The sequence below is a fragment of the Hemiscyllium ocellatum genome, chromosome 23, assembly GCF_020745735.1.
Source record: "Hemiscyllium ocellatum isolate sHemOce1 chromosome 23, sHemOce1.pat.X.cur, whole genome shotgun sequence".
In the NCBI taxonomy this organism is placed as follows: Eukaryota; Metazoa; Chordata; class Chondrichthyes; order Orectolobiformes; family Hemiscylliidae; genus Hemiscyllium; species Hemiscyllium ocellatum.
This window is the reverse complement of record NC_083423.1, coordinates 26,306,244-26,328,047: the sequence shown is the minus strand read 5'-3', so window position 1 is coordinate 26,328,047 and position 21,804 is coordinate 26,306,244. Positions and strand designations below refer to the sequence as shown.

The 21,804-nt window shown below is 39.1% G+C and overlaps 1 protein-coding gene across 1 annotated transcript in view; it reads left to right on the top strand.

The window, feature by feature from the left end:
• The window catches only part of pmpcb (peptidase, mitochondrial processing subunit beta), a 32,851-nt gene that overhangs the window by 7,547 nt on the left and 3,500 nt on the right, over nucleotides 1-21,804 (top strand). Inside the window, exons 3-9 of the mRNA XM_060842810.1 lie at nucleotides 2,027-2,170; nucleotides 16,793-16,879; nucleotides 17,681-17,810; nucleotides 18,174-18,372; nucleotides 18,450-18,529; nucleotides 19,801-19,916; nucleotides 21,056-21,199. Coding sequence (XP_060698793.1) covers nucleotides 2,027-2,170; nucleotides 16,793-16,879; nucleotides 17,681-17,810; nucleotides 18,174-18,372; nucleotides 18,450-18,529; nucleotides 19,801-19,916; nucleotides 21,056-21,199 — 900 coding nt within the window. The remainder of the gene's footprint in view (nucleotides 1-2,026; nucleotides 2,171-16,792; nucleotides 16,880-17,680; nucleotides 17,811-18,173; nucleotides 18,373-18,449; nucleotides 18,530-19,800; nucleotides 19,917-21,055; nucleotides 21,200-21,804) is intronic.

Sequence of the window (21,804 nt, the reverse complement as noted above, 5' to 3'; positions counted from 1 at the left end):
GATAACCTCACATTTATCCACATTATATTGCATTTGCTTAATATTTGCCCACTCAGCCAGCCTGTCCAAGTCACCACATGGCCTCTTAGCATCTTCCTCACAGCAGACACTGCTACCCAGCTTGGTATCATCTGCAAGTCTGGAGAGATTGCATTCAATTCCTTTGTCCAATAATTAATGTATATGGTGATTGGCTGAGGTCCCACCACTGAATCCTGCAGCACTCCACTCATCACTGCCTGCTACTCTGAAAAAGATGTGTTTATTCCAACATTCTCCTTCCTGTCTGCCAACCAGTTCTCTGTCCATGTCCTCTGATACCATGAGCTTTAATTTTCCTTCCTGATCTCTTGTGTGAAACCTTGTCAAGAGCCTTTTAAAAGTCCAGATACACAACATCTACTGATTCACCCTTGTCCACTTTACTGGTTACATCCTCAAAAACATTCCAGATGATTTGTCGAGCATGGTTTCCCTTTAGTGAATCCATACTGACTAGGACCAGCTCTGTCACTGCTTGCTAAGTGCTCAGTTATTATATCTTTAATAATAATTATTCCCCCACCGATGTCAGGTTACCTCCACTGTCTTGGCAAATTATCTGATCATTTATTTCATTAATATTTGTGGCACCAGGATGTGTTGAAAGTTATTACAGTTCTTAAATCTCAACAGTGTGGAAGCAGGCCTTTTAGCCCATTGAGTCCACACTGACCCTCCAAACAGCATCCCAACCCAGACCCATAACGCCTACCCTATTCCTGTAATCTTGCATTTTCCATGACTATTTCACCTAGCCTGCACATCCCTGGACACCATAGGCAATTTAGCATGGTCAGGTCACCTAATTTGCACATCTTTGGAGGAAACCAGAGCACTTGGAGGAAATCCATGCAGGCACGGGGAGAATGTGCAATCTCCATATAGACAGCTGCATGAGAGTAGAATCAAACTCTGGTCCTGGTGCTTTGAGACAGCAGTGCTAACTACTGAGCCACCATGCTGCCCCTATAGCAAGCGTGTTATGAGTTTTTCTGAGGTCATGAAAGTCTGCAGGAATTGCAAGTTATTCATTTGTAACTCGTGGGATGTTTGTCTCTGACAAATAGAAGCTAAGTTTTCTTTCACCTAATTGGAATGCAGTTCTGCTGCTATTTGTCTGTTAGTTTTTTTTTGAATAAGTTTACTACAATAGTTCTGTGAGGTGGTATTGTATATAAAACTGTAAAATGCCACATTTGAATCTAATTCTTGGATGTATATTGGGAAAAGGAAGATATCTGTAACTCTTCCTGACATGTAAGACTTGGTAAAAATCAGAGCTCAAGAAAATACATATTCGGCAATTTTGACTAGTTTGTGAGAAAGAAGTAAAAGTGAATTTTAAATATAACTAAGTATCACTTATAGGTCACAGCAGTGGAATGACTGGTTAAACAAAAATGTTTATTTTCCTGTGGTAGTAAAGAGTTTAGTAATGCTAAGTGACTTTCAATTTGCTTTAGCTGGAGATAATTGCAAATGAGACTTAATTAGAATTGTAGATGTATTGCATCACTGGGCAAATACCTGTAGTCAAGAGACCCGGGCTGATGCCCTGAGATCACATACAACTAGTGGAATTTAAATTCCGTTCATAAATCTAGACCTTAACACTAGTCTCAGTCATGGTGACTGTGATAACTTCCCTTGATTGTTGAAAAAGTCCATCTGGTTCACTCATGTCTTTTAGGGAAGAAAATCTGCTGTTCTTATCTGATCTACCCTGCCCTATGTGTGACTCCACAACCGCAGCAATATGATCGATTCTTAAATGGGCTAGCAAGCCACTCAGTGTCTACGTCCAAGTAAACAATAAATATAAACCAACCCTGTAGAAGTTTTCCATTCTGAAAGACCTAAAGAATTGTCTTTACAAACACTGTGCATGCTTCTATGTAAGAAAATGATAAATTACAAATCTACTTTTTATTGTGTTTTGCTGCAATTATATTGTCTGTTTACAAATTACCAAAATATATTTTAGCCCATCCTACACAACTGGAATAGATTCCAGGCAACACAAGCAACAGCTGCACATGTTGTTCTGAATATTCCAGAAACAAAAGTCACTGTTTTAGAAAATGGACTTCGAGTGACATCTGAAGACTCTGGTCTTCCTACATGTACAGTAAGTATTAAATTGGTGCACTTTGTATGTGTCATTTATATCATTACTGTAATGTAGTCTTATATTACAGTAATTAGGGATGCAAATGCTATAGTGTGTATGTATTTTTATCTTTATCTTTATTGCAATACTTATTTCAGATGTAAAGAAATTTCTCAACCATTTGGTTGATGTACCTCCGGATTCTTAGACCACTTATAGGTGTTATCATATTTTTTGTAGATGTTTTTGCAATAACACTACATTGAACATGTTAAATAAGTATAAATAATTGCATTCAACAGTTTCAGTTTCTCGGGTGCAATCTGCTAACTCAGATCATTGCTTTATTGTTTGACCCCTTGTCTAATCTGTTGTGTTGCTGAAACTGTTATTCATTTCTATATCACCTACAAACACATTGACCATAAGGCTGTCATTGTTAAGATTCCCATCCTCTATAAACTTGCAATTGTCTAAACTACTGCCAAAAGTTTCTATCCCACAGCAATTTCCATTTGGCTATTGTCCATATTCTTACTGTCTTTGGTCTGTATTCTCACTGACTCTCATTGGCTTAGTCAGAGGATCTAGAGAGTGGTATTGAAACGTATAATGCTATGAGTTCTAAAGCTGGGAAACTGGTGTGGCAGGGAGGGTTGTGATAGGGGGCAGGGTGGAGATACTGTCTATAATCTCCAAAACTTTCAATACGAATTTAAAGCAATAAGCACTTCAATCTTTTGTCCACTATTAATGGCAAGTTAATGCTTGGGAAAAGATGTAAAACCTAAACTGAAAATGGCAGTGTGTGTTGGTCTGGATCATATGAGCAGACAGCATAAGTATCTGGGATCATATGAGCAGACAGCATAAGATGGCTGCATCTTAAATCTCTCCAGCTTAGCCTTTGAACTGGAGTGTGAGTTTGAGACATTTTGACACACGAGAGGGAAAGCGATATCTTTTTTTTTAAAAGATATTTTTATTAGAAATTTAATATTTTGACAGATTTACAAAAATAAACAGAACTTTCAAGCACAAACATTAATATAAAAATAGATCTTAAATATATAATCATCAAAATTCAAAGGAATGATACTAAAGAAGAAAGAAAAACAATGAAACTCAGTTAACTACTAATCTAATCCACAATTATCCAGAGTGTATAGTTGAGTCACTTACATCCTTCAAACAAGAGAAAATGTTCTCTAATACACTCGTAACAGTATAATAAAAAGAAAACTATTTCCAAACAATAAGAACAAAAAAAATAAAACATGTTTGAATGGAGATCCTCCCCCTTGTTCTCAGGGGGCCTTACTTCCTTTCTAAAGGTCCACCATATCCTCTCCCAAACAGTGTCCCACCCTTAACCCGGGCGCTCCTTAATAGGATTTAGATATAATACCGAGCTAGAGTTGACAGTGAGCGCCCCACCCCCACCCCTCCCCACCCATACCTGAGTATATCTGATAGCATCAATGCCACGTACAAACACACATAACTATAAAATTACAACTCCAACAAATTACAGTTAAGTATAATAACATAAAATAGCAAGAGAAGACAACCCTGCTCCCAGAAGCAAAAGTAAAGTAGAGTAAAGTATCCATTTCTCCCCACGGAGTGTGGAAGAGGCAAGCCAACATAAATTGTCTCTTACGATTTATTTAAACGAGTCTAAAAGTTCCTTAGCCTCTTCTGGTGATCTAAAATTATACTCGGATCCTTCATGGGTAAAGCATAACGTCGCTGGGTAGCGTAAGGTGTATTGAATATTTAAGTTCCTTAGACATTTCTTCACCTCATCAAACGCCTTCCTCCTTCGGGCCAAAGCCGGGGAGAAGTCCTGAAATAACATAATCTTGGATCCTTCATGAATCATAGCTTTAGGATCCTTTCCAAGATTTCTGGAGGCATCCAGGAGTATCTGCCTCTCCCTATAACTCTGCAGCCGGAACAGGACCGGGCGTGGGCGCTGGTTTGGGCCAGATCCGCGTACTGCGACCCGGTAGGCCCACTCCACCCTTACCCGGTCAGTTTCAGCCCCCAGGTTTAAAAGCTGGGGCAGCCATCGCTCCAGAAATACTGCTAATTGTCCCTTCTCTTCTTGTTCAGGGAGGCCCAGAAGACGGATATTCTTTCTCCGATTTCTATTATCCAGGTCATCCATGTAGATTTCAAAGGCGCGGACTCTCTGCTCCAGAGCTCTCGCCTGTTCTGCAGCTGTTTGTGCTGCAGCCTCGGAGGTCGTGGCCTTTAGCTCCGCCCCCTTCACTTGGCCCTGCAATTCCTCGAGAGCCTGGCTGTGCTTTTGTAACTTTTCTTCGAATGCATTCCATCTCTGTCTGGATTCTGCGATGAAATTGACGAGTGTCGTTTCCAGCCTGGCAATCATCTGTTCAAGGCCTGTTTTTACATCAGCTGCAGCCGGAGGAGGAGAGGAGGGTGGGGGAGGGGTCTTTGTTTTCTGAGAGCTGCGGGATCCCTTTGGTTTACTCATTATCCACTTAATATTAAACTGCTTAAATATAATAGTAAACAGCTAATTAAGGTTAGAAATTTTTTTGGGTGGTTTGGTAAGTGTGGTGGGGGTGAGTAACTCACTTTACCCAGGTTTTGGGAAGAGCACTGTAAACTCAGACTTGCTGAGTCGCCGCCATCTTGGATCTCCAAAGCGATATCTTGATAGTTTGTTGCACGATCACACCTTGTAGGGAGGTGAAGGATCAGAATGGCATAGATGTTAGTCAGATATGTTCATGTAATGAGAACTCTGATAAATAAGCGAATTGGGGAGCCATTGACCCTGATCTTATCCAACTTTCTGCATGTGAGGACAACAAACAATTGCAGCTCAGCTAATGACATCTTGGGCAGGATACAAGAGATGGAGGGGGGAGGATGGTGAGAAGCTTAATGTGGTACATATTGTAGGGGATTCAGTAATTAGGGAACAGGTGACATCAGTAGGATCAAAGCTCTGCATGCTTTGTTGTCTGCCCAGGAGATAGTACTAGGAAGGACAGCATCTCATGGTTGTAATTTTTGTATTATTACCTGAACCATTTTCAAACAGGCATAAACAAGCAGATTAGAGAGGTAAAGGAGTGGTGTGAGAAGGAAAAGTTTCATTTCATGAGATACTGCCACCAGTGCTCGGACTGGGACAGGAAAGAACTGTGCCTATACTAAATTGTGTGAAACACATTTGAGGTAATGTGGTATGTATTTCACTGGTGTGATACTGTAACTCCCAAAGTCTGGTTGATTCTATCAAAATGCATTAAGTTAGCTTTTGGCTGTTTGCAACGAGAAGATATTGATTATACATAATTGGTATGTGTTTGTAAAACTCGCAACAGTGTTCACCATCGGATGTAATTCTGTATTTAGAAACATTTGCCAGGTGATAGTAAGTGTGTAAGGAATTAAGTTGATTGCACACTTGTGTGTACTGGAAGCTACATTTTTTTTAATGAACGTGCCTGTTCTTTTCAGGCAAAGCAATATGTACATGTACTATACCTGTTACAACTCAAAAAAAATAAGTGATAGACAGTTGCTGATTCAGTTCTCGGACCCTGCCCAGCCCATTCAAAATCAACCTCCCAGTTTAAAATTTAAACAAAAACTGGCAGTTAAATGTCAATCATCATTAATTGGTCCATTCTCAAGAACAATGCTTCTACTAATCAGAGTTTACTTGCCAAACAGTCAGTACTCTCCCCTTGAATTGGTATTCATGCAAATCGTAGCAATCTTCAGCCAGAAGTGGATGATCTATCTCAGCTTCCTCCAGTGGTCCCCAGCATTACAGATACTAGTCTTCAGCCAATTTGATTCATTCCACGTGATATCAAGAAATGGTTGGAGGCACTAAATACTGTAAAGGCTATGGGTCCTGACAGTATTCCTGCAATAGTACTGAAGACTTGTGCTTCTCCGCTAGTATAGTTACAACACTGGCGTCTACTTGACAAGGTGGAAAATTGTCCAAGTATGCACTGTGCATGAAAAGCATGACAAGTTGAACCTGGCCAATTACTGCCCCATCAGTCGACTGTCGGTCATCAGTAAAGTGATGAAGGTGTCATCAACAGTGCTATCATACAGCACTGCTCAGCAATAATCTGCTCCATGATGCCTAATTTGGATTCTGCCAGGGCCATTCAATCCTGACCTCATTACTGCCTGGTTCAAACATGGACAAAAGAGATGAATTCCAGAGGTGAGATGAGAGTGACACCCTTGACATCAAAACCACATTGAACCGATTGTGGCAGCACGGAGCCCTAGCAAAACTGGAGTGAATGGATATTAAGGGGAAAACTCTCTGGTGGTTAGTCATGTGACATGTAGGAAGATGGCCATGGTTGTTGGAGATCAGTTATCTCCCTCCAGGGCATCTCTGCAGGAGTTCCTCAGGGTAGTGTCCTAGGCCCAACTTCAAGCTGCTTCGATGACCTTCCCTTCATCATAAGGTCAGAAGTGGGGATGTTAACCAATGGTTGCATAGTGTTCAGCACATTTCACGATTCCTCAGATACTAAAGCAGTCCATGTCCAAATGCAACAAGACGTAGACAATACCCAGGCTTAGGCTGACAAGTGGCAAGTAATATTCATGCCACATAAATGCCAAGTTATGACCATCACCAACAAGAGACAATCTAACCACTGCCTCACGACATTCGATGATGTTACCATCACTGAATCCCCCAGTATCAACATCCTTGGAGCTATCATTGATCACAAATTCAACTGGACTCTCCACATAAACACCATGGCTACAACACCAGTTCAGAGGCTAGGAATACTGCAATGAGTACCTCACCTCCTGACTCCTGAAAGCCTTTAAGCCATCTACAAAGCAGAAGTCAGGATTGTGATGAAATACTCCCCACTTGCCTGGATGAGTGCAGCCCCAAAAACACTCAAAAAACGTGACACCATCCAGGACAATGCAGCTCACTTGATTGGCACTGCATCTATTCCTTCCATCATTTGATGCTCAGTAGCAGCAGATGTGCTATCTACAAGATGCACTGCAAAAATTCACTGAAGATCCTGAGACGCCACCTCGACCATTTACATCTAGAAGGACAAGGGAAGCAGATATATACATCATCACCTTCAAATTCCCCTCCAAACCACTCATCATCCTGACTTAGAAATATATCGCTGTTCCTTCATTGTTCCTTCACTTCAGGATTCCAAAATCCTGGAATTCCATAATGGTATTGTGGGTCAACCCACAGCAGGTGGACTGCAGCAATTCAAAAAAGCAGCCCACCAGCACCTTCTCAAGGACAACTAGGGATGGGCAATAAATGCAAGCCAGCCAGCAACACCCACCTCTCATAAAATTAATATATACAAAATTATCAATTTGCCCATTGCGTCTTCCAAGAGTCCCACACTTTAGCTACACTTTCTTTTTGGCACGCCCTGCTTGATTTGATATTTCTTGTCAATTTACTTTCATAGTCAATTTGTCCCTTTTTAGTAGCTTTTTAGTTGTCTGCTGCTCAGTCCAAAAAACATTCTCAATCCTCTGACCAAACACTAGTTTTTGCTGCTTTGTATGCCTTTGTTTTGAACTGGATACTCTCCTTGATCATTTTCGTTAACCATGGGTGATTCATCCTCCTCATCGATTCCTTTGTTTCGATCAGAATAAATTCTTGCTGAGCATTATGTAATATCTGCTTAAATGTCTGCTACTGCTCATTTACTGACCTTTTCCCTCAGGCTATTTTCCCAGCCTGTTTTAGGCAGCTGCTTCTTCATACCTCCCAGTTGTCCTTATTTAAGTTGATGGCATTGGTTTGAGTTTCAAGCTAGACTCCCTCAAACTGATTTAAAATTGTGTTATGATTGCTACCTTCTAGAGAATCCTTACGAGATTTCTTATTAATCCTACCTGAGTACACGTTCTACGTTTAACATAGCATGTTCCTGCGTAGGTAGTGCAACATTCAAAGAAATGATCTACAGAGAGACAATGCACTCTACAAATTGGTTTTCCATGTTACCCTTGCCCGTCTGATTTGTCCAGTTAATATATAGACTAGAAATCACTGATGACCATTGTCCTTATTGCAAGCCTCTATTATTTTTCTTTTATCCTATTTTAAACTTTATCCTACAGTGAGGCATTTCTCGGAGATCTACAAACACCCAGTCATGAATTCCTGCGCTTGCTATTCCTTATTTCAAACCAAACTGATTCCAGAGCATGCTCTATTGCATCTATATCACTATTCACCACTGTATTGATTTAACTCTTTTACTAACAACAGTACCCCACCTTCTTTGCTTATTTTTCTTGGATGTCAAATACCCTTGAATATCGAGTTCCCAGTTCTGGCCACCTTACAACCTTCTCTCTGGGAGAAAGTGAGGACTGCAGATGCCCAAAATGTCGATTCTCCTGCTCCTTGAATGCTGCCTGACCTGCTGTGCTTTTCCAGCAATACATTTTTCAACCTTATCTCTGTAATCGCTATTGAATTACATTCATTTAGTTCTATTTGTGCCACCAACCCCTCATTACAAATGCTGCTCCTGTTCAGATAAAGAGTCTCAAGTTTTAACTTTTTACCATTACTACTTATTCTGGTTCTAATGTTTGCTGCTCTCTTGACATTTTCTATCACTTCCTATCACATTTTGATTATCGTTTACCTCTTCACTACCCTGTATCTCCGCACGCTCATTTTGTTTTGAATTTTTAAACTTCTCTTCAATTGACCCCTCTAACGAATTTAATTGATGGCTTTAACTCTAAGCATAGTTACAATTCTTAATCATTTATGAATCCTTAGGCATCTGCCTAAGCTGTGTGGCAAGCTTCCTCCAATCCCAGTGTACTTTTTGATCTTGTCGAGCTGTTGCACAATTATTTGTCTGCTCTGCATTTTCAGTTACTTTGTTTGAACTGAGTCCTCGCTTCTTGATATCCATGTATTATATGAGAGGGCATGATTAGCAGGAATGCAGTATGTACCAGTGGAATAGTACCTAGACAGGGTGAGTTGACCTGTGTACCTCTGAGGAATTGATAGCTGCCTTTGCTGATGTGCTATTCTGTGATTTTGTAAAACTGCACCAGGCCAGTTTTTAACTTTGGAGGTGATCAAATGCTAAGTAGAATGAGCTTCAATTTTTTTTAAATGTTAGCTGGACGACTTTTACAAGGGATTGAACAGTACTTGATTTTATCTGGTCGTTGCCCAGTTTGGAACACCCTCCTTGAGAAATGCTGCCTGTCTGACTTATTTTAAAAAACCCTGTTCACTAATTCTAATCTGAACCTATATAACTCTGCATCAATCTCAATTGCATTTTTTTTAGGATTCTCAGCTATTTTTGCCTTGAAAGCAATGAGTAAGTACTTGTTATCTTAGTCCAAACGTTTTTCAGAGCTATTGCAGTGGCCAGCTAAAATAAGCTGAGACCCCAGCCCAGATTGATAGAGAGCAGGCTTTTTCTTCTTCCTCATTTACCAACCCAGCTACATTTTAACTTATCATTCATGTTATAAGCATGCGTATAACAAAAAATGATTCACCAGCGCACAGTGAAGCTGGAAGCAAGTCATGTCCACCTTGAAGAGAAGAAAGCCTAGAAAAAAAATCTGAAAAGATGAGACTATAACATCAGATTGATGTCTGGTGTCTGGAGCAGATGACTGTCAAAATTTAAATGGTATTTTATGAAAGAGAATCATAGGCTGTCATTATTGACAACTATGGGCAAACCACTGACACCACTAAGATTAAAAATAAACTTCATTGTGGCTGTATTACTACTTAAAGTCAAGTTTCTTTAAAAGGTTAAAAATAACAATACAATAAACAGTAAAATGTCTTTTTTAAATGTTATGAGAAAGGAAATACAAAAAAAAATCCACTTACTTTTCTGTTTCTGTGTTGTGTTGCCTTAGCTTTTCTGGTTTACTGCGGATGTTTGTTCTGGCTTGTGCTGACTGTGCCTTGCTCTGTAGCTGAGATTTAAAGGACGTGCAGTGCAGTTCTTGAGATGTTCTGGACCTAGTTGAGCTTCCAATTTCTTAATTACATTTGCTTTTGCCAGCATTTTTCTGTCTTCATGATTCTGCAAGCATCCACAACAACAGTTTTGAAATCGTTCAGTGACTTGCATTTAACCTGACGTTATAGATTTGGATTCAGTGCAGCATTGTTTTACCTATGATGAACTTGGCCATCTTGACTTGACTTTAAACTCTACCTCTTAAAACTTTATCAAGTGAGTCTTTCTTTTGATGAAGCTCAGAATTTCTCTGCGTCCCTGTGTTTGTTAAATTTCTTCAAATGCTCATTCTTTCTCTACATTGGCTATTGTAATAATGATATATTATGTCACTTCCTGTGATGTGGCATATATGGGAACTGCTAATTGGCCTTACTGCACCCTCAATGCTACAACTTATAAACTGCAAATAGACTTACACTTGCTGAGTTATTGACTCTTGGAATTGATATAGGTTCATTACAGTCTCTTAATAATAACCTGCAAACTCCACTGAGTATATTTTGTTTTTGAAATCTTTCTTTTTCTCTCACTCACGGGGAAGGTTTGTTTGAGAAACTTTCAGCTTAGTAATTGCCCTTGACTGTCGTCAACAATATTGAGGGTGATGATGGATTCCCTGAGGTTATCTTTCTCTGTTTTTAACCCCGCCCCCCCAAAAATCCTTTCATGAAATTTTAAAGTGTGCTGGAAGAAGAGATCATCATTAAGAGAGGAGGGAAAAAAATTTGATTAATACTAATGTTGCTGTGAAAATGTCAGTTAACCTTTACAAGTCAAGAGGTTCTTTAGAAATAGAATTATGTACCAAGATTATGTCTGTCCTTGATACGATCACATTTGGAGTGTTTATCTCCAATAACCGCTATCACCTATGTTTGTACTAGGTATAACTCCAATCGGCAGAGTTTTTCCTTTAATTCATTGACAAGTACAGCTCCTTTGTTGTACTTGGTCAAATGCTGTTTTGATGTCAAGCAAAGTCATATTCCATCATTGCTTTGGTCCAACTTTCAACAAACAAGTCAGGAGATGGGTTGCTCAAGCAGAACCCAAACTGTGTATAATGAACATGCCACTATTCAGAAAGTGCCACTTAATAGCACTGTTGATGACATAGAATCATACAGATGTGCAGCACAGAAACAGACCCTTAGGTCCAACTAGTCCATGCTGACTAAATATCAAGACCAAATATCAAAAACCCAATCTAGTCCCATTTCCCAGCACCTGGCCCATATGCCTGTAAACCCTTCATATTCTGTTCCCATTCAGATGCCTTATAAAAGTTGTAGTTGTACCAGCCTCTTCCACTCCCTCTGGCAGCTCATTCCATACACATACCACCCTCTGCGTGGAAAAATTGCCCATCAGATTCCTTTTAAATTTTTCGCCTCTCATCCTAAACGGATGCCCTCTAGTTCTGGACTTCCCCACCCAGGAAAGCCAATCCTCAAGATTTTATAAACCTCTAAAGTCAGCTCTGTCTCCTCCGCTCCAGGGAAAACAACCCCAGCCTATTCAACCTCTCCATGTAGATCAAATCCTCCAACCTTAGCAACATCCTTTTAAATCTTTTGTGAAACATGAAAGGGTTCAGAACATCATTCCAACAGAAAGGAGACCAGAACTGCACACACTATTCCAAAAGTGGCCTAATCAATGTTCTGTACAGCTGCAATATGATCTCCCAATTCCTAAACTCAATGCTCTGTCCAATAAAGGAAAGCATACCAAACGTCGTCTTCACTATCCTATCTACCTGCAACTCTACTTTCAAGGAACTATGAACCTGCACTTCAAGGTCTCTTTGTTCAGCAACACTCCCCAGGACTTTACCATTCAGTGTATAAGTCCTGCCCTGATCTGCTTTTCCAAAATACAGCACCTCACATTTATCTAAATTAAACTCCATCTGCTGCTCCTCAGCCCATTGGCCCATCTGATCACGATCCTATTGTATTCTGAGATAATGTTTTTCACTGTCTACTACATGTCCAATTTTGGTGTCATCTACAAACTTACTAACTATACCTCCTATGTTCACATCCAAATAATTTATATGAATGACAAAGAAACAGTGGACCCAACACCGATTACTGTGGCACACCACTGGTTCCAGACCTCCGGTCTGAAAAGCAACCCTCCACCAACACCCTCTGTCTTGTACTTTCAAGCCAGTTCTATATCTAACTGGCTAGTTCTCCCTTTTTATTCCATGAGATCTAACCTTACTAATCAGTCAACCATGAGGAATCTTGTCAAATGCCTTACTGAAGTCCACATAGATGACGTCCACCACCTGCCCTCACCGATTCTTTGTTACTACTTCAAAAAACACAATCAAGTTTGTGAGACGTGTTGACTATCCAAATCAGTCCTTGCCTTTCCAAATGCTCATTTAAAGATGTACAGCACAGAAACAGACCCTGCAGTTCGCCTTGCCCGAGCAGGTATCCTAAAGTCATCTAGCCCCATTTGTCAGAACCTGGTCCATATCCTTCTAAACTCTTCCTATTCATGCACCCATCCAGATGCCATTTAAATGTTGTATTTGGCCACTAACTTGCGTCTATCACAATCTCTACACAGCCTTCCTTAATTTATCTCTTTTAGTTCTAGTATCATCTTTGTCAATCTACACTGTGTACTATCAAAGATATCATTCGTGAGTTGCTAAACTAAGCGACCTAGGTTCCATTTTTGAATGTCTAAATTTCATAAGCTGCTTCTTTCAGATGTCATGAATATTCTGCTTTTTTTTAGAAAAAATCTATAGAAATTCAGTCTCCTGTTCTAAAACATTGTTATTTCAGACACCAGTACTTAATATGTTTACTGAGTACGTAGATTACCACGATGCAGTGGAGGAGGAGGGAGTCTTCAACCTCTCATTTCTCCAGTGTCTGGAATTAAGATTCAGAACTGGAGGAAAAGGACCAACTGATTGAGATAGTAAAGATTTAAACATTATCCAACCTTGAGACTAATTCCATCATGTGACGATCCAGGTTCATCTTGCTGAAAATCCTTGTGATTAGAGCTTGAACTAAAATCTGTAGCTGATAAATTGTTAATTGGATTTCTCATGCATTTTTTGGACATATGTCCCTCTGGTCAATTTTCACATTGTTTACATAGTAATTACACTTTACAAAGCTCTTCCCTGACAGTAAAATACTTTGAGATACCTAGAATCTGTAAAACACACTATGTTGCTGATGATTCTTTTCTTTAGCAAAACCAGCCCATTTCTATCAAGTTATAATGCCCTATCTCTTTTGCAGAATTAATCACTCTAGATCCTTTTTGGACTTATGGATGGTGATAATCATTTGCTACTATTTAGCTTTCTACTCTCACTAAACTTTTGTGTCATTATCAAATTTGGATACATGCTCACTATGCCTCCATCCAAGTCATTTCTAAATATAATGTTAGATAGAACATCAACATTCCAAACAGTCTGATTTTGCCTTTGTCAAATTGATTGGGGCAATGATGGACTTGGTGGTTAGGGTGCTTTGTCTGTAGCATAAACTGAAGACAGTGGCTTTATCCTTCCCAGGAAATCATCTGGTACTGAATGTCAGACAAGCAGTGTGACGATGCTTAGAGGCGTTGGAGGGGTTTAGAGAAGTGATGGTGAAATAGAAACGGGTGTTGTCAGTGTGCATGTGAAAATTAATACTGAGTTTTCAGATGATGTCACTGAGGTGAGGCATTATGTGGATTCGAAATAATGGAGGGCCAAGAAGAGATCCTTGTGGTCTTCAGAGAGAACTGTGAAAATAGAAAGCAAAGCCATTGCACGTAATTTTCTGGCTATGACTAGGTAGATGGACAGATAGGTGGACAGAAAAGCATTGGAGTGGAATGGTTTAGTCCCAATTGCATTAAAAGCTGCATACAGATCAAGAAAGCAAAGGGGCAAAAGTAAATCATTTGCCTGTCAGTCTGCTCCGTCACTCAAGAAGATCATGGTTTATCCACTTCATATCCACTTTTCTATACTAACCTTATACCTATAGTTAGTACCAAAATGTCTCTGAAATTCGCAGTCACCTATGAGGCATGATTTGGAGATGCCGGTGTTGGACTGGGGTGTACAAAGTTAAAAATCACAACACCAGGTTATAGTCCAACAGGTTTAATTGGAAGCACACTAGCTTTTGGAGCGTTAAGTAGTGTCCCTCCAAAAGCTAGTGCTTCCAATTAAACCTGTTGGACTATAACCTGGTGTTGTGTGATTTTTAACCTATGAGGCAGTTATGGTTATTGTGCTTACATTTTTAAAAGTATCGAAACTATCTACACTTTCATTTCCATACATCTTTCAATAGTTGTAGAATTCCTTCTTGAATATCATGGCTGACATTTTTTTAAAAATGTTTGTATTCTAATAAATATAGAAAAATTTTTTTAGTACTGCTTTTGATGCCCATGCAACTTTACCCTTTCAGCACATTGAGCTTCAGCCTTTGTTTAATTTTCTTGTCCATGTCATCTCATTATTAGCATTTTTCTAGTAAATCTATGGTGCAGCAGAGACCATATGTCATATAATTGCTTTCATCATCCATAGTCTGCCTTTTAAAAATCCATACTCGCTATCATATTCCTTATTCCATTGGGATTTTTGTGTTCAGGCAATTTTTCTTTTATTTTCAGAATATGCTGCTGCAAACTGACCAGTATAGACTTCTATTTATACAATGCAATACAGCACTGGATCAGGCCTCTTTGGCCCACCAAGGCTGGTGTCAATTCCTATTTTTATTTAGACCTGCTGCTTATTGCCCATCCATGGTCTCTAACCCTCAGTTCATCTTACATTGCATGTGTCTCTCAAGATACCCTTTAAACATTGCTATGTGCCTGTTTCCACCAGCAGTGTATTACTCCACACTCTGTGAAAACTTTTCCCTGCATTTCTCCCTTAAACCTTCCCCCTCTCACCTTGAACCTGTGCCCTCTTGTAGTTGACCTTTCCACCCTTGGAAAAAGCTTCTGACTATCCACCCTATATATGCCTGTTAGAATTTTGTTTTTGTGAAAACAATGAGTTTATCCAAGTGCTCCTTATTACTAAAACCTTCCAAATCAGGCAACGTCTCTGCAATCTCTCCAAAGCATCAATGTCTTTCTGGCAGGGTGGCAACCAGAACTGCATGCAATATCCCAAATGTGGCCTAACTAACATTTTGTACAACTGTAAGATAGCTTGCCAACTTTTATATTCGATGCCCTGGCCAATGAAGGCAAGCATGCTGTATGCCTTCTTATAAACCTTGTGTTGCCATTTTCAGGAATCTATGGACTGTATGCCCAGATCGCACTCTGTCAATGCTCCTAAGAGTTCTGCAGTTTATTCCATAATTTGCACCTGAGTTTGGTTTTCCAAATTGCATCACCTTGCATTTGTCTAGATTAAATCTGCCATTTCTCTGTCTAGTGTATCCTTTAACAATCCACGTCACTGTATGCAATTCTGACAATTTTGGTATCATCTGCAAACTTTCTACATTTTCCCCCAGCTCATTTATATAAATTACAAACAACAAAGGTCCAGCACTGATCCCCGTGGAACACCACTAGTTACTAATCTCCATTCTGAAAAGCACTCTTTCACTGCTACTCTGTCTTCTATGACGAAGTCCGTTTTGTATCCATCCAACCAATTCACCCCAAATTCCAGGAGACTCGACCTTTTGTACCATCCTGCCATGAGGTACCTTATCAAATGCCTTAGTAAAGTCCATGTAGACAACTTCCACTGTCCTTTCCTGATCAATCATTTTTGTCACTTCTTCCAAAAAAAACTCAATTGTTGATGAGACATGCCTTTCCCTGCACAAACTCATGCTGTCTATTACTAACACGTCCATTCCCTTCCAATGTGAATGAATCCTGTCTCTCATACCTTCTCTCAACCATCTTGGAATTGTCCTTAACGCTGCTGGCCAAGGAAATTTCATAACCCCTTTTCGCTCTCTTGCCTTCCTGTTAGAGCTCCTTCCTTCTTTCTCTATATTCTTCAAGGACTTTGTTTTTAGTTGCCTAGACCTTAGATATGCTTCCTTTATTTTTGCCTTTTTTTTAATTTGCCACATCTATCTCTGATTTAACAAGCTGAAATTTTTCTTATTGTCTCTTTCTTTCTCACAGTTTATGTTCCCTAATTTGTTATCATCAGAAAATTTTAATGATGGTCCTCTGTACCCATTCACATTACTAGCTATGCCTTGCCAATTTATAAGTCGCGTGTTTATTCTTACTCTGCTTTCTGTCTTTAACAACTGCTGTGTCATCGCCACTGATCAGTTGTACCTTTTTCTAATTGTTATCTCATATCATGATTTCCAGCAATTGCCATTTTATCTATGTGCAGCAGAATGATCTATTAAATAACTGGGTCTTGCTAAATGAAACACTTTCTACCAACAAATTATTAGAGTTTTGAGTTGAAAATAAGTAATATTTTTGGGGAGCCAAAATTATTATTATAATAATAATAATATCTTTTGACTTTGATACAAATTTTTATGTTTTTCTGTGAAGTACACCTTGTTGCTTTCTCTAGGTTGGACTATGGATTGACGCTGGGAGCCGCTATGAGAATGAGAAGAACAATGGAACAGCTCATTTTTTGGAGCACATGGCTTTTAAAGTAAGGCAACACCTGTTTTCATAAAATACTTTAAAATTAGCAACTTTATTTAGTACTTTTAATTACTTTTATTAGTTTTATTAAAAGACAGTCCAATCTAAGTTGGAGCAGGGAGTAAAATTAAGTGGTAAAGTAAAGCCAACAACTGCAGATGCTGAAATCTGGAATAAAACTAGAAATTGCTAGAGAAGCTTAGCAGGTCTGGCAGCGTCTAAGAGTTCTGTTGTAAGGTCAGTGGATCCAAAACATTGACTCTGCTTTCTGTTTAAAGATGCTGCCAGACCTGCTGAGTTTCTGTTTTTGTGTAAAATTAGGTGAAAATGGACTGATTGAGTAGGATTTCTTTTGATGTTGTAGCCAGCTGGTTTTGGGAAGAAAATTTGTGGAAATGAGACATCCTCTTAATTCATTAAAGTATTAATTAAAGAGGGAGTTTTAAGAACAGTGCTAGTAAGAATTTACGATTCAAGAGTGAGTGAGGGGGTTTGAAAAATTGTGCTGAGTATGGGAGAACACCAGTAATATTCACCAAATTCAGGGATAATGGAATTGAAATGGAATAGTTGGAATTTGTGTTATATGGAAATTGAGGCATGGGAGTGTTGTGAAGTTGGACTTGCAAGAGATAAGAGTTGTAATTTCAGCAGAGACAGGTTGTGAATTGAAGAACAATATCTTGGAGCTTGTTTGTCAGCTTTGAGGATGGACTACGTGTTGAGTTTGAAGATCAGTTTGGGGTCAAACATCGTATAATTGACCCAAAAAAGCATTGCCATTAAACTTATTATTCCTTCCTCACAGGGCACAAAGAAACGCTCTCAGCTGGACTTGGAACTTGAAATCGAGAACATGGGAGCCCATTTAAATGCATACACATCTAGAGAACAAACAGTGTATTATGCTAAAGCATTTTCTAAAGATCTGCCCAGAGGTGATTGATTGATTTAATATCTAGTTATCTTTTGAACTTGAATAATATAGCACATAAAAGTTCTCTTACTTTGAAAACTATACTTTGTTAAATTAAGTTTCTCTTAAGGCCTTCTCAGATAAGTTAAGGAGATGTGTTCCCCACCCTTACATAAAGGGTTGTGTGCTTTTTAACCTGAATTCATTGTGGAAATAATTAGCATAGTGTTTCCAGACATTCTAAACATTTGTCTACTGTCGAAACATGATATGCTATATAATACTTTTACAGAATTCGCTGAAGGAAACTTGGTCATTAGAACATCGGGTTTAAACAATAAGTCTACATTTGTAAGCCATATTTTGTTTGATGCTTTGCACGCAGCTGTTGAAATCCTTGCAGACATTATTCAGAACAGTACCTTGGGATCCGCTGAGATTGAGCGTGAGCGAGGTGTTATTTTAAGGGAAATGCAAGAAGTTGAAACCAATCTGCAGGAAGTAGTCTTTGACTATCTGCACGCCACAGCATATCAGGCAACAGCTTTAGGCCGTACCATTCTGGGACCTACGGAAAACATCAAGTATGTATTTATTTCTTAATTGTCATCTTGATTTTTCTTCCTTTGCTTTCACACTCATAAACTTATTATTGTAACAGATCCATAACTCGAAATGACCTAGTGGAATATATCACAACGCACTACAAAGGACCAAGGATGGTATTGGCTGCAGCTGGAGGTTAGAACATTTTTAATGATTATTCCAATAATAAATAATTGTAATTCTAATGTCAATGCATCACAATTCCTTCAGGCAACAAAGAATATGGTTTTGGTGCATTTTCATTTCTTTTGCTACATTATGAAAGTTTACATAGGGAAGAGTATGGTAAAGTAGACCATTTGAGAAGTGTTGCTCCTGAACATAAACTAGAACATAAATATAAAGCTTAATATGAAGTTTAATTTTATGATCAATATAATCAGAAAATGTTTTGATATTTCAAGGGAATGTGGTATTTATTTTTATCAGATTTAAATGTATGGATTTTTCATTGTTGCCTGTGACTGAATTGTATACTCAGAATTCCTTTGAAGTATGTTTTGCACTATAACTGCTTTCGTTTCATATTTAACACCAAATTCTGAACTGTAAATATCTGGGTTTAGTTTGGGTGAAAATCTGTTGTCCAGATGAAAATGTCAGTAGCGATGCTAACAATTAGTAATCCAGCCTTGAGGACAGGAAATACCTTCCCCCTTCAGTCATTGTCTGTCAGCCTTGCTGGAAATGAATATATGTAATGAATGTCAGCTGAGAATAGGATTGGACTTTATTGTACTGCTCCCTGCTGTCCATTAGTCTGCGACACTGTTACAGCTCTCAAATGAGCAATGGCCAGTTAAATATGGCAATTATAGATGATCAGAAAGGTGAATACATCAGGCCCACCCAAACAAGGAGTCTGACAACTTCAGGTTGGAGAGAAAAAAAAATAAATTGTTTGATATCATGGAATCACTACTGTGTGGAAACATGCCATTTGGTCCAACAAGTCCACATTGAACCTCCGAAGAGTGTCCCACCCAGACTATGACTATATGTGTTCCCTGACTAACCTACGCATCCCTGAACACAATGGGCAATTTAGCATGGCCAATTCACCTGGATTGGATTGTGGGAGGAAACCAGATCTCCCAGAGGAATCCCATGTAGACACTGGGAGAATGTGCAAACTCCACATGGACAATCGCCCAAGGCAGGAGTTGAACCCGGGTCCCTGGCGCTATGAGGCGGCAGTGCTAACCACTGAGCTACCGTGCCGCCTTGATGTACAGATATTTAAGTTTTATTTTTTGCTTAAATTGCATTTGTTCTAATAATCAACTTCATGGACTATGTACAGTAAATCCAGAAATTAATTGTATTAACTGAATATTTTTCTGTCCATCTGCCAACATAGCTGCACATTTTCTTCAGTTGTCAAGTTTGAATTCCTTTTTTTGTAGGAGTGGATCATGATAAATTGGTTGACTTGGCAAAGCATCATTTTGGTAATCTACTAACAACCTACAATGGTCATACCACACCAGACCTGCCTCCTTGTAAGTTCACAGGAAGTGAGGTATGTACATAACAATTTAATATTTCATAAAGCATGTGAACAGTTTACTAGCTACCATTTCCCTCTGTACACAGATTAGTTGTGACCAGTAGCTGTGATAGGATCAATATTGTTTACTTCACATTGAATGTGGCTTTGCATACTTCCCTGTGATCTTGCAGAGATCTGTAGCATCCCTGTGAGAATTGAGAGCATGATGCAAAGTGGATCACCAGCTGACAAACCACCTGGCTAGCTGGTGTCTACCCAGTTCTTTCACTCTTTCCATCTATTAGTGTGTCATCTCTTGAAGCTAATGAAGCACAAATGTATTTATTATTGGGAAAACAAAGAATTGAGTGAACTACTTTATTAATCATCCTGAAATCTTACTTAATTGTGCAAATTTGTGTAAACTTGCACCCTGAATGTCAGCTAGTAAGTGGGAAGAGGCAAGGAAGAAACCAAAAATGTAATTCTTTGGTAGCTACTTGGATGTACTGTGGTGAGTTTTGAAGATTGTACAGATCACGTAATGTTGCTCTAAAAGTTTTGATTGAATAGTGGAAGTCGTTTAATTCAACTGTGTAGGTTTGAGTCACTCTTGGAACTACGTATTCGAGAGCTGTAAATTTCTGATTGCTTCAATAACTGGAATGTTGACATATTAGATTACTTACTTAGTGTGGAAACAGGCCCTTCGGCCCAACAAGTCCACACTGACCCACCAAAGTGCAACCCACCCAGACCCATTCCCCTAAATTTACCCCTTCATCTAACACTACGGGCAATTTAGCATAGCCAATTCACCTAATCTGCACATTTTTGGACTGTGGGAGAAAACCGGAGCATCCGGAGGAAACCCACGCAGACACTGGGAGAATGTGCAAACTCCACGCAGTCACCCAAAGCTGAAATCGAACATGGGTCTCTGGCGCTGTGAGGCAGCAGTGCCGCCCACAAATTCTTCAGAATATACGTAAAGTTCAGCCTGTGGTGGTGTGTATTGTTACAATGCACAATTTATTTTCTCAATTCCCAACTTTGATTTTGGTTCAGATTATATTTACATATCTGTGGGCTCATTGTTGAAGTATTTTTTTGTATTGTGATAACTGCAGCAGATATACATTAAAATGATAACTGATTTTGTTTACCAGATTCGGGTAAGAGATGACAAGATGCCATTGGCTCATATTGCAATTGCTATTGAAGCTATTGGCTGGTCACACGCAGACACTATTCCCCTCATGGTAGCAAATACCTTAATTGGTAACTGGGACCGTTCTTTTGGTGGTGGTGCGGTAAGTAAATAAAATTTAGAACAATATAATTTTGTTTAATGGAAGTCTATTATAATTTGACCATTGATTTTACTGGGGTAAAATCCTAGCTTGAGGGTCTTGTTTTCAGAACAGTGTATCTAATTTGCTAATAAACTACAATGTTCTTTCATTGGTGATGGAGCTAAATGAGCATTCCACATTTGATAAATTCCAGCAGTACAAGAAAGTGGGAAATAAACACTGTCATCACTTTAGCAGGCTGCAATGAAACTTCCACTCTTAAATGTAGTTAATATTTTGAAAATGTTAACTCTGCAAGTATCACGAAATTGAATCTGGTAGAGTTCCATCAATCATTGTTTTGAGTTGTCAATCTCATTTTTTTTTTCGTTTTCTGATTTATCATAAACCAGTTGGCTGACTGTTCTATCCATTTCGCGACTGATTTGGGCTATTGAATGTACATATGACATAAAGATCATTAGGATCCACTGGGACCAGTCAGTTAGCTGGAGAGCTAGTTTGTGATGTAGGGTGAGGCCAATGGCACACGGCTCAGTTCCCACACTGGCTGTGGTTACCATGATGGTCTCCCCTCGCCCAAGGCATAACTAAATTACCAT